Source organism: Euleptes europaea, chromosome 2 (assembly GCF_029931775.1).
Source record: "Euleptes europaea isolate rEulEur1 chromosome 2, rEulEur1.hap1, whole genome shotgun sequence".
NCBI lineage: Eukaryota > Metazoa > Chordata > Lepidosauria > Squamata > Sphaerodactylidae > Euleptes > Euleptes europaea.
The window spans coordinates 141,356,092-141,368,204 of record NC_079313.1 but is presented as its reverse complement, the minus strand read 5'-3'; the positions used below and the strand labels follow the sequence as shown (position 1 = coordinate 141,368,204).

General features: G+C 59.9%; 1 protein-coding gene across 1 annotated transcript; it reads right to left on the bottom strand.

The window, feature by feature from the left end:
* Positions 1–4,923: 4,923 nt before the first annotated feature.
* Positions 4,924–11,616, bottom strand: CCNDBP1 (cyclin D1 binding protein 1). Its single transcript, XM_056844957.1, has 11 exons — positions 11,556–11,616; positions 11,360–11,425; positions 10,543–10,610; positions 10,319–10,412; positions 10,129–10,225; positions 9,933–10,006; positions 9,647–9,723; positions 8,283–8,536; positions 7,853–7,913; positions 5,229–5,275; positions 4,924–5,041 (listed from the first exon to the last, which is right to left on the bottom strand). Exons 1-11 carry the CDS (start codon positions 11,614–11,616, stop codon positions 4,933–4,935), a joined length of 1,008 nt encoding a protein of 335 aa, XP_056700935.1. The 3' UTR covers positions 4,924–4,932.
* Between the last annotated feature and the right edge of the window lie 497 nt (positions 11,617–12,113).

The following is a 12,113-nucleotide window of genomic DNA, read 5'->3' as shown; positions in this document are numbered from 1 at the left end:
CAATTTCTGTGTGTGCAGGGGGGGCACTGGGGGGGAGGAGGGGGGACTGCTGCACACAGCATCCGCTCCTCTCCAGTGTTCAGCAATGGGCTTTTATGCATTCCCAGTTTCCTTGCGTCTAATGCCCAGTTTCTTGGGGGGGGGGGTCAGTTCTGCACACGTTTTGCTCCCTCTAGCGGTCAATTCGAAAGAACACCATTTTTATCAAGTCCAAAAGCTGGCTGATTTAAACTACAGGGAGAAAAAGACTGTGTGAAGTGGGCGAGGGGGGGGGGGAGGAAGGCAGCTGATTTCCTAGCCCCTTGTCAGCAGTTTGTCTGGATCTCTTGCTGGGATCCCTTTTCAGAATCATGGCTGTGGTTTCCGTACCTTCTGAAAAAGGATCTGGAGCAAGTGAAGCCCCTGATATCCTTCCATGGGGTGTTCTAGTTGTGGCTGATTTCCAAAAAGAGAAAGTGCCTGGGGGATTTCAGAGGACTGAAGCCCTGGGAGGCGAGAGGCCTTCTGATCTCACCCCGGCTTTGGATTTATTTAGTGTTATCCAACTGTTCCAAGCAAAATATTGTCGAAGGCTTTCACGGTCAGAGTTCATTGGTTCTTGTAGGCTATCCGGGCTGTGTAACCGTGGTCTTGGAATTTTCTTTCCTGACGTTTCGCCAGCAGGAGTGTGACTCCTCTGAAGATGCCTGCCACAGCTGCTGGCGAAACGTCAGGAAATTCCAAGACCACGGTTACACAGCCCGGATAACCTACAAGAACCAATGTTCCAAACAAGCTTACATATGCACGTGATACATTTATACCTTGCTTTACCCCCTCCCTCCCCACGGGGACTCAAAGCCACTTAGAACACTGTTCTCCAATCCTCCGTTTTCTCACAACAACCATGTGAGGTAGGCTTGGCTGAGAGTTTGTGACAACTGGCCCAAGGCCACCCAGAAGCTTCCATGGGAGAAATGGGAGGCAGGCGATGGCAAACCACCTCCCCTTCATCACTTGCCAGGAAAGCCCCTTGCTGGGGTTGCCGTAAGTCAGCTGCTGCTTGACGGCCCTCTGGACACACCCGAGAGAGATGTAGAGAGAATGTAGACATATACTCACTAACCATTCATAGAGGTCAACACAATTTATTCTAGTTTAAGAGAGTTGTTGATTATATATATGTATATGTTGACTTCAAAAAAGGCAGATCCGGCCCTGCATAGCAAAAAGTTCAACCTGGGTCTCCTAGATCCTAGTCCCACTGTAACCACTGCACATGCTGGCTCCCAAACGGGGGTGGAATGATGTTTCCGTGGGCCCTGGTATTTGCCCCAGGGAATGACCAGACTTAGTCCTGGCCCTGGACTAAAGCTGGGGGACCTCAGCGGTGAGTTGGACTCACCCTTCTCATTGCAAACGTTTGGTTTACTCTCGGCTGCCCCCAACAGGCCACTAAGTAGCCAGCCTGCAACTGGACCCCTCTGGTCAGATTCAGAATCCCCCCCTCTTCTTTCAGCCACCGTGTGTTTAAGAGAAGACTGTGGAAATCCCCTCTGTTATGGGAGATTCCCCGCTAGGCAGGCTCTCCCGGCTCCTCTCTTAGCCATGGGTGGGCTTTGATGAGGGCTGCAAAGACCTCCGCTTGCAGAGAGACCCTGCCTTGAGCAAGCAGCACAAAGAGGAGACGGCACCGGGCAGAAGAGGGCAGGGTAGTCCAATAGGAAGGAACAAGTCTGGAAGAGGGAGGGGGCTGAAGCATCAAAGGCAGAGGGGAGAAAGGAACCCCTGGAGAACCCCCCCCCCAGCAGGCACAGCTGAAGAGGGAAGCGGGAGCAGAGGAGGGCCTCAAGTGCGAGGTCGTGGAGAAGCCAGGATGGTGGTGGGTGGCCAAGAGAAAGCATGGGGGCTTTGGGGGAGGTCACCAGTGGGTAGGTTGGCCGGGGGTGGGGGAGAGGGCAGGCCAAAACAAGGCAGAGGGGAAATTTGCCTTGATCCCTGGAATTTATACTGGGCCTTGTCTGGATGAAGTTTTTACTCAAGAGTAACCTCAGCAATCCTCCCAACATCCTTGCAGAGCGTGGTGGAAAAACGTCATCTCCAAGACAGGAGACCAAGAGAGGTGGCTGGCCCCTGCCTTGCAACCCTGGACTTCTGCAACCAGCCTTGCTCAGCCACCGAGATGGGGCTGGCTTCGGCCTGTCCAGAAACTGCCCCTTGAAGCAGTTTCTTGTTCAAACCGTGGCTCAGGCAGAGGCCCAGAGAGAGGAAAGCCTTTTTAGCCAGCCGTTTGCAACTTCAGAGACTCAGATAAGGGAGACGGGAGGAGGAAGCCAGGTGCCAGCGGCACCCCCTCACCCCCAGTGGACCAGCTTCAAGGACATGGAAGCTGGGAGGAGACGGTCCTCGTTGGCACCTGAGATCACGGGTGGGAGGCCTCGCTAACTCAGCTTGATGTAGCTGCAGAACGCCCGGGGTCGAATTGGCGAATTCCTCTGGTCGCTTTGGGCACCTGGTCAGCAACCATTTTGTTGGTCAAAGTGATTGGTTAACTCTGGTCAGACTAACACAGGCCCTGCTGGGGCACAGAGCGAAGGTCTTCTGGCATTCTGGTCTTGAGCTTCCTCCCAAGCTCCATCCTTGTGCCACGTTTCCGACGAGGCCCCGGCCCCTCGCGTCTGGTCTTGTCCCTGGGCGAGTCTTAGCGAATGGAATCCTGTCTTCGGACTGATTTTGAAAACCTGGAGGGACGCGTGCTCTGTTGGCAATATCTGGAGAGGGGCCCACTGCTTGTATTAAGTGCTTCATTGGACCTTTTAGCTTTTATTGTTTTATCCTCACTATTCACTGCTTTTATGAATATTCTCGCAGTTTTTTAAAAAACACTTTAATTGTATTTTCAATCTCAGTAAGCTTTGACCTGAATCCAGTAATTCGGCCTTCACTGGCTACAGCTGCCATGTCAATAGTTTCCGAAACTTGCCTTGTGAGCACCCCACCTTGCAAGGGTCACTTTCTTGATCTTGACTGGATGACCCTGGTGGTCCCTTCCAACTCTATGATTCTTAGTCCCAGGCGGGTCAGAGGCTTCATAGAATCAAGAGTTGTTGGAAGAGGGCCACACAGGCCATCCAGTCCCACCCCCTGCTCAATGCAGGACCAGCCTGGAGCATCCCTGACAAGCGTTTGTCCAGCCACTGCTTAAAGGCTGCCAGGGAGGGGGAGCTCACCACCTCCCTAGGCAGCCCATTCCACTGCTGAACGACTCCTACTGTAAAAAAAACTTTCCTAATGTCTAGCCGGCACCTTCTACCTGTAATTTATATCCATTGGTGCGAGTCCTGTCCTCTGCTGCCAACTGGAACGGCTCCCTGCCCTCCTCTAAGGGACAACCTTTCAAGGTTTGCCCCTTGGTGCTCTCTGGCTGGCTGGCCGGCTGGGTAGTGAAAAGGACGGGTGGCAGATCACCTACTGAGGCGTTGGGGACTCATACTTCAGTGTTTAGGGGGGAGGTTTGTTTGCTCTGCACCATCCCAATGTTCAGTTGGGGTCTGCCCCAGGCTGAGATCATTTTGGGTCTGCCTCAGCAAGAGAGGCAGCGTGGAGGGCCTCAGCCAGGCTTCTCCTTCAACAGTCTGGAGATCTGTGCTGCCGACCCGTTCCTTGAAACCAACCAACCTGTAAATAAATAACTCTTCCGTGTTGCTTACGTAAAAATCCCGCCCCGGTGATCTCTGTGTTCCACTTACCTCACAGCAGCAAACCCATCCCTATGAGCTTACTAACTTAAGAGCACCTGGTAACTGAGAGGAAGGTTTATCGCTGGAAACCAACCTGGTCCCCCAAACTCCTAGGAGGCTGCATGGGTCCCCTCAGTTGGGGGGAGAGGCTCGTTCCTAGGCGAGGACGCCGGCTGCCAAGTGGGCAAGCAGCACCCAAATTCAGGGCCGGGAGACAGGAGGTCATCCTGCCCGCCACAGGTCATGCGGGGGGGGGAGGGGGGCTGCTGAAGTCCTCTGCTGAGCTACATCACCCCCAACGCTTCTTCCTGTCCCAGGCGGGAGGGGGTTGGCCCACCAAGCGCCCAGCCTCCTCCAATCTACGGACAGGAGTCCCACCACCCCTCCACTCTCAGATTTGCCCATGACCAGATAAGGCAGGGAGTCCCCAGATCAGCCCTAGAGGCATCCAGTCTTCCTCAAAAACCCTCCCCGAGTGCCTTATTAAACCAGGCAGCTGCAGTGGGCCCAAGCAACCTCCTCCCAAGGGCCAGGACCCTCCCCAAACAGGCTTTACCCCTTGCCCGACACCCTCGGACAGGGGCAATGCTAGATGACGGGCAATGGAAAAGCGGACCAGGCGAGAGCTGCCTACCTGCTTGGGGGGGGAATAAGCGGGCTGTCCTTTCCTGCAGCCCGTCCATTCACTGCCCAAGCAAAGCCCAGCCACCCAGAAGTGGGGACAAAAACGACCCCCCAACAAGGCAGCCCCCCCATTATTTCCAGGTTGAAGATGAAGCAAGCAGGAAGCCCCCCCCCACACACACACACACCGAGGAGCCCCACTGCTCATCTATCCTAAAAGGAACGTGAACCGCAGTGAGGCTCATTTCCTCTCCGGCCAAGCAGGCTCCGAGGCAGCTCAATCAATCTTTAATTTACAGTCATTTGACCAAATCAACCGGGGCAGCTCAGATTCCATTGTGGGGAGGGGGCGTTCCAAGGGCGGAGTCTCTGCTCCAGTCTCACACCACACGAGACAGACCCACGCGGCTCCAGCGGTTCTTTATTGCTTGGAGTTCTGCCACAACTCTGCCCCATGGCCAGACACAGCCTCTGCAGACTGGCCGCTTTGTGCCCGGCCTCCACCACAGGGAAAGAGTCACCCTCTCCGGTAGCCACAGATGCTGCTCCCCTCCCAGTGGGGCAAGGAGCCAGTGCCCCACACACCACGTCAAAGCACCCCTTGGGTGAAGCCCTTGATCTTGTCCATGTTGTGATCAACCGCTCCAGCGAGGAACTGCACCCAGCTCTCTTCGGAGGGAGAGCAAACATGGCTGGCCCTGGGGAGGGAGGGGGAGAGAGAGGCCATTAGGGGAAGCCAGGTGGAGGTGTGTGCAAAAACGAGACTGATCCCGACCGACCGACCACAGCTGGGCCCATGGAGGGCCCACGGAGCGGCAGACAAATCCACAGAGCCTGCCTCCACCCAAAAGTCTCACAACAGCTGAAGAAGCCCAGCAAACTCACCGGGTGACCTCCAGCACCTTCTTTAGCACCGCAGCCAGCTTTGCCGCCTACAGAAAGGCAAGTCGTCGATCAAAGGCTCAGCCTCGAGAAAAGAGTCTCCCATCTCCTCTGAGCGGCAGCCCAGGGTGTGTCTGAAGGTCCCACCCCTGGGGGAGCAGCAGAGGGGGCTGCAGAAGAGGGGGAGGGGGAGACCGCCCCACTGGCAGAGCCCAAGGCAGCTCTCGCTGCTGGAGAGGGTCACAATCCCACCACCACCACGGGTTCCTGCCTCACGGCACAGCGCCCACCAGGCCCATCAGGAGAGCAACAAACCCACTCAGTTGCGGACAAGCACCCCGCGAGGCAGGAGTCACCAACATGGTGTGCCCACTAACTCCTGAAGCCCACTGAGCGCTTTTAGGAAGTGGTGGGCGGGGGCCAGGTGGGTTTTTGCCCAGTAGGATTTCTGACTGCCCTCTGGAGATCTGACTGGCAGATTTTTAAAAAGCAGTGCCTTAACACTGGCAGCTGCCCCAACAACACAAAGATCTCCATCGCGTGACGGAAGTTAAGCTCCGTATTTGCAAAAAACATCTTAAGCCAGCGATGGCGAACCTTTTAGAGACTGAGTGCCCAAACTGCAACCCAAAACCTACTTATATATCGCAAAGTGCAAACACGGCAATTTAACCTGAAGAATCCCCCTGAAGAATCCCCCTGAAGGAACCATGCAAAATAACAGCGGCGGGTTAGCTATGCACATGCTAATGGTTATGCAAACAGGAACAAAGGAGCAGGCGAGTGGGAGGGGTGGAATTTCTCCTTTTGCTTCGAGACCGTGAATAGGCAGTTTTAAATTCGCATTTAAAAAAAGAGCTTTTAGCGAGCATCAAAACTGACCACGCATAAATGGCCAGGGTATCTGTTGTGGGGAAGGGAAGGTGATTGAAAGCCGCTTTGATTCTTCCTTAGGTGGTAGAGAAAGTCGACATATAAAAACCAACTCCTTCTTCAAAGTGAAACTTTATATTTGTAACTGAACCATCAGGAAAAGAGGTAAATGATTGGGGGAGAGACACCTGGCAACCCCAAGGCAAATATATGAAGCAAAACCTGCTCTATATTCAGACGGTTCCGTCCGAAAAAAAACTCTGCAGGGGGGCTTATTGTTGAGTTCTGAGAATCTGGATGGGGAAAATGTGCATCTGAATGGTAAATCCAAGGCAAAACCTCCCATTCATAAACGGCCAATAACCCCCCATGCAGAGTTTTGAATCAAACATTGCTTCCCCCCTGGGCCCCGACCTCCGACCTCCTCCTCGCCGCCCGCCTTGGTGCTGCCGGCCCTCGAGCGCGCATTCAAAACCCGGCCGCGCTGGGAGGGGAGGGGGAGGGTGGCGCTTTACCTCACACACCGCCCCTCTTGTGGGGGGGGGGAATAAACCCGAAATGTGATGGTGAGGAGAGGCTTCGTGGTCGACTTTTGATGGGGGTGGAGCCTCCTCTGCCGGCATGCACGGGTAAGTGGCTTGGGACGGGACCGAAAGTCCAGACAGGCGAGGCAGCGACGAATGGAAGAGGTGGAGAGAGAGCAAGCCCGCTTCCCGAGGGACGGGCTGAGGAACCGGCAAGCCGACAGCAGGGAGAAGATGGAGCGCAGAGACGCGGCGGCGTGCCGCCGCACCCCAGCTGTAGCCCCACCGCCCGGTCGCGCCTGCGCCAGTCAGAGGACTTGGCTGGGGGCGTGGGGAGGAGGGCAGGATGTTTCAGCCCTAATAAGGTCTTGGGGGCGGGACTAGAGCTGCGCTCCGTCTTCTCCTGGCTGTCGGCCTGCCGGTTCCTCGCCCCGTCCCTCGGGAAGCGGGCTTGCTCTCTCTCCACCCATTCGTTGCTGCCTCGCCCGTCTGGACTTTCGGTCCCGTCCCGAGCCACTTACCCGTGTGCCGGCAGAGAGGGCTACGCGTGCCGAGTCGGGCACGCGTGCTTAGGTTCGCCAACACGGTCTTAAGCTGTATGTTCATTTCAAAAGGCTTCTTTTTAAGTAGTGTCTTTGCTGGAAATTACAGTTACCGTTAGACTATATTAGACCTTCACTCCCTTCCGTTTTTGGGACTGGCTCCGTTTCCCACAGTAGGTAATTTGTGGTTGCGCCTGCTTTGCTGTGTCAGAATCCCAAAGGTGCCTCCTGCAGGCTCAAAACGTTTGGGAACCCCCTGCTCTGCAGGCACCCCGAGCAGGAAGAAAAATAGACCTTTTTGTCAACTTACAATGACCCCCCCCCCCGGCCCCTTGAAAAACCGGTCTGATAACAGATTAGTCCAGAAAGTGGGACAAGCGGCTCAAGACTAAAGAAAAAGAAAATCCAAAAGGATGGAAACGAGGCTACCTGAACCCCTCACACAGACCCCTAGAAAGAGGGCAAAACGGGTTCTCTTCTTCTTAACCCCTTATAGACATCTGGTCTTTAACATGACATCAGGACGACTGAGCAGTTCTAATGGAGAAAGGCAATTCTGGGGAACTTTTCTCAGTTGTTCCTCCTCCTCCTCCTCTCTCTGAGAAAGACTGAGGCAGCCAAGTCTCTGTACAAAGAAACAACACCCGGCATCAAGCCAGCTCCCCCCCCCCCACAGCCAGTTACTCACATTTAGTCGCAAAGTCAGCTGGTTCACAGGCGGATACGTGCTCAGCACCAACTCATCCACGCTGCAGGAGGTGAGAGAGGGCAGATCAGGGAGAGGATAGGGGTGTGCGCAAGGAGCCAGCCTGGGGAAGGGAAAATCCTCCTCCCCCCCCACACACACACAGCCCCCAGGCTCTCAGGGGAAGGTTGGGCAAAGCACTTCCTGGCAGCCCAACCTCCCTTCCCTCCCGGGGTACAAGGACAAGAACGACCCCCCACAGGGACACACACACTCCTCGAGGCGAGGACAGAAGAGACACGTTATGTCCCATCTCAAAAAGCACCTGACCCCCTCCTGGCCCACGTGGACCCCTGCTTGGGCTCCCTACGCCCAGGGAACGTCGCCGTCTCCTCCACCCGGCACTTCCGCAGAGCGCCCCCGGCTGCCGCACCTGGGGCTGACGTCGCCTGCAGCGTCCGCGAGGTCATCCAGCTGAGCCACCTGCTCCGCGGTCTCGACTTGGCCCCGGGCCTTCACAGCCTGCAGCAACTTCTTCAGGCATGCTTTGGCCGCCTTCACCAGCCCCATGCAGGGGCCCAGCAGCCGCTGGTCAGCCTCCGACCAGGAGACATCCCTGTTCCCCATGGAAACAGCCTCTTCGTCCTCCAGGACATCCCAGTCGGGATCTCTGCCTTCCGCCAGCGCCTGCGCAGAACAGTCGGTTTTTATACGCCAGCTTTCTCTACTATTTAAGGGAGACTCAAACCGGCTTACAATCCCCTCCCCTCCCCGCAACAGACACCCTGTGAGGGAGGTGGGGCTGAGAGAGTGTGACTAGCCCAAGGTCACCCAACTGGCCTTATGTGGAGAAGTGGGGAAACAAATCCAATTCACCAGATTAGCCTCTGCCGCTTGTGTGGAGGAGTGGGGAATCAAACCTGGTTCTCCAGATCAGACGCCACCGCTCCAAACCACCGCTCTTAACCACCACACCAAGTCTCCTGTGAACAAGCCCAGGGGCCTGAAGGAAAAGGAAGCTCTCCTGGACCCGCCCTTTGCTAACCCCACGCACCAGAGAGCGGCAGACGGAGTTGGAAAAGAGGCGGGAAGAGAAGCAGAGCCACCCACCCCCCCCCACCGGGAAGGCAACAAGCCACAGACATGGCTGGGGCTCAGAGAGCCCCCACTGGGAAGCACATGGGGGCCCCATCTCCGGGCAGAGGCAGAGGTTCCCGGACCACAGTGGAAGCTCTTTGGCTGCGACCCCTGCAGAGGGGAAGAGCCCAACACTATGGGGGGGGGGATGAGGTGGGGCGGTCTGCCCAGGATCCTCTCCCGGCCAGCAGTGCCCAGGCAGGCCAAGGTCTCTGGAAATAGCACCCCACCACCACCTCAGCACGCAGAAACAAAGGCAGCCTTTCTCAGCAGCCGCACAACAGCCATGGAAAGGGGGGGGAAGACCACCCAAGCGAAGCAGTCGGCTGCGGCAAAGAGGGTGCGAGAATCCCCCCCCCCCGGGCTGCAGTCAGGCAGGGCAGGCAAAGGGCACCCATCCATCGAGTGAGCCAGCGATTCCAAGAGGCACCTTCTGCACCTGGAGCCCCTGCGTCTCCCCCCAACCCCAAAACATCTGTCCCCCATTCTCGTGCAAGACCCAAAACTGCCCCTCCCATCAGCAGGGGGGTCCTGGCTAAGATCGCTGCTTCTTGCGCTAAGATCGCTGCTTACTGCGTTCATGCCGCTGCCCCCCCATTGCAAGGCAGGGCAGGCTGGTCCCGCCCCCCAACACACACAAGTCCTCCCCCCACTCCCTACCTGCTCCATCTCCTCCAGAGCATCTCTGACAATCCCCAGCCAGGAGGCCAGGGCTGCCGCCACGGCTCCCCGGTTATCTGGAAGGCGGGAAAGTAGGGGGGGGGAAACGCCCCTGAGTGGGTGCATTCATCTTTCTTTATTCTTCCAACTGCATAGCCCACCCTCATCCCCAGCAAGCCAGGCTGAGGGCGAGTTCAAGGATGGGCTTCCCGCCCCCTTCCCCCTGGCACGAGACCCAGCCGGAGCCAAACAGCCCCCCCCGCACGAGTCCTGTCCCCCCGCTCACCTCGAGGCAGGCCAGCCAGTCGGTCGCAGGCCTCCCACACGCCCCCCGTGGAGACCAGCTGCTCCGGAGACGGGCTGCGGGAGGGAGGGAGGGAGGGAGAGCGAGCGAGAGGGTTGCAGGCGTGTGCCCCGGCCCTCGCCCCCCCCAGCCCCCCCAGCGCCTCGCCCCCCACCTCCCCACTCACCTGCCCGGCGGCGTCCTCGCTGGGGCGCGCAGGAGGGCCTCGGCCAGGCGCAGCAGCCCCTCGGCCACCGCCACCACGGCGGCGTGCACGGCTCGGCCCAGCGCCCCCCCTGCAGGAGGGAGAGCGAGAGGGAAGAGGGGGACCCGGGGGAGGGGGGGGAGGGGGAGGGGGGACGCCCCCAGCTCCCCCCACCCCACCCCACCCACCTTCCGCCTTGGCAGCTCGTAGTAGGCCGTGGCTGCAGCCCGCACCGCCCTTTGCGCCGCTCCGCTCAGCCGCTCCAGCTCCTGCGGAGGAGGGAGAAGAGGAGGGAAGGAAGGAAGGAAGGAAGGAAGGAAGGAAGGAAGGAAGGAAGGAAGGAAGGAAGGGCCCTGGCCCCCTGGCCCCCCCCTGCCCCCCACCACCACCCCCCACCGCGCTGCTCACCTGCAGGGAGGGCGGAGGCTGGCGGGCCGCGGCCAGGCTCAGCTGGGTGGCCGCCTGGGACGACGCCCCTGCGGGCAGAGCAAGGAAGCAAGGAAGCAAGGAAGGAAAGGCCGTGTGCACGCGCGCCCCGTGTCAGCCAGGACCGCCTTTCTCAGCACGCCCCAGCGCGCCTCTCCTCGGCACCTCCGCGCTGCTTCGAGGCACCGCCGGCACCGGCCGCCCACCCCCCTCCGCTGCCGCCCCGAATGGAGCTGCCTCCCCCCCCCCGGCTCATTGCGGAGCGCGCTGCGGGCTCCTCCCCCCCCCCTCGGAGGCAGCGAGCAGGGCGCCAAGCCGGGGAAGCGCAGCCGACTGGCTTCCCTCACAGCCAATCGCGAGGCAGCGCGTAAAGAGGCGGGGATTCAAGCGCTTCCGGCTCCCTCGGAGCCCTTTCGCAGCGGGAGGAAACGCCCCCCTTTCTGTCAATAACAAAACCCCCAGGCTTGGGATGTCTCCCCCTCCCCCTCCTTGGGCTTAAAACGCCTTCCCCCGCGGCAGTGGGGGGGCCTGGGGGGGAGGAGCCCTCCTGTCACGTGGGGCCACGGGCAGCCGGCCCGTGGCCGAGGGGCTGGATCGGAGCTTGGGAGGTGGGCCGGCCTGCGCCCCCCCCGCCTCCGTCAGCTCTGGCCCCGCCCACCCGCCCCCGGGTTGCTTTGATCCTTCCCGGCTGCGACGGGGGGGGGCGGAGGAAGGAAGGAAGGGAGCTGGAAGCGGCCCCGCGGCGCCAACCGCCCCCCAGGGGCGCGCGCAGACCCCCCGCCCTCCCCCCCCGCCCTACCTAGCGTCTCCCAGAAGCGGGCCCGCTCGAAGCCGCCGCCGCCGCCTTCTGCCGGGGCCGGGCCGCCTGCGGAGGGAGGGAGGGAGGGAGGGAGGGAGGGAGGGAGGGAGGCAGGGGTGAGCCGCCGTGCCTCTGGGCGCCTGCAGAGCGCGCGCCTCCCGCCACACGGGGGGGGGGGAGGGGAGGGGGCCCCCACCTCGCAGCCCGTCCAGCGCCGCCCCCCGCAGCCCCACCAACGCCGCCGCCGCCGCCTCCATCGCGCGGCGCCGCGCTCCCCCGCCCACCCCGGAAGCCACGCCCCCCGCCCACCCCGGAAGCCACGCCCCCCGCCACAGCAGCAGCAGCAGCAGCGCGGGGGCGGGGGGAAGGAAAGCCCTGGGGGCCCCGCCCTCCAACCCGAGGGGTCTAGGGGTGGGTAGGTGGGGGCACCAGCAGGGTCATCTCGCCCCGCCCCCCGCAGGAAACTCACCACTCCCTCCCCCGTGACCCCCCCTCCTCCTCCAGGCCCAGGAGGGGACCATCAGCTGAAGCGGGGGGGGGGGGGGAGAGTCACAAGTGGCAGAAGGAAGTCTTCTCGCAACGCAGTTAAACCTGTGGAACTGCCTGCCCCAGGAGGGGGTGGCGGCTGCCCGCGTGGCAGGCTGGAAGAGGGGCACGTGGACGTGTTCGTGGAGGAGGGGGCTACCCGGGGCTACCGGTCACGGCGCATCCCCATCCCCTCCAGGACCGGAGGAGCAGGCCTGGGACATGCGGC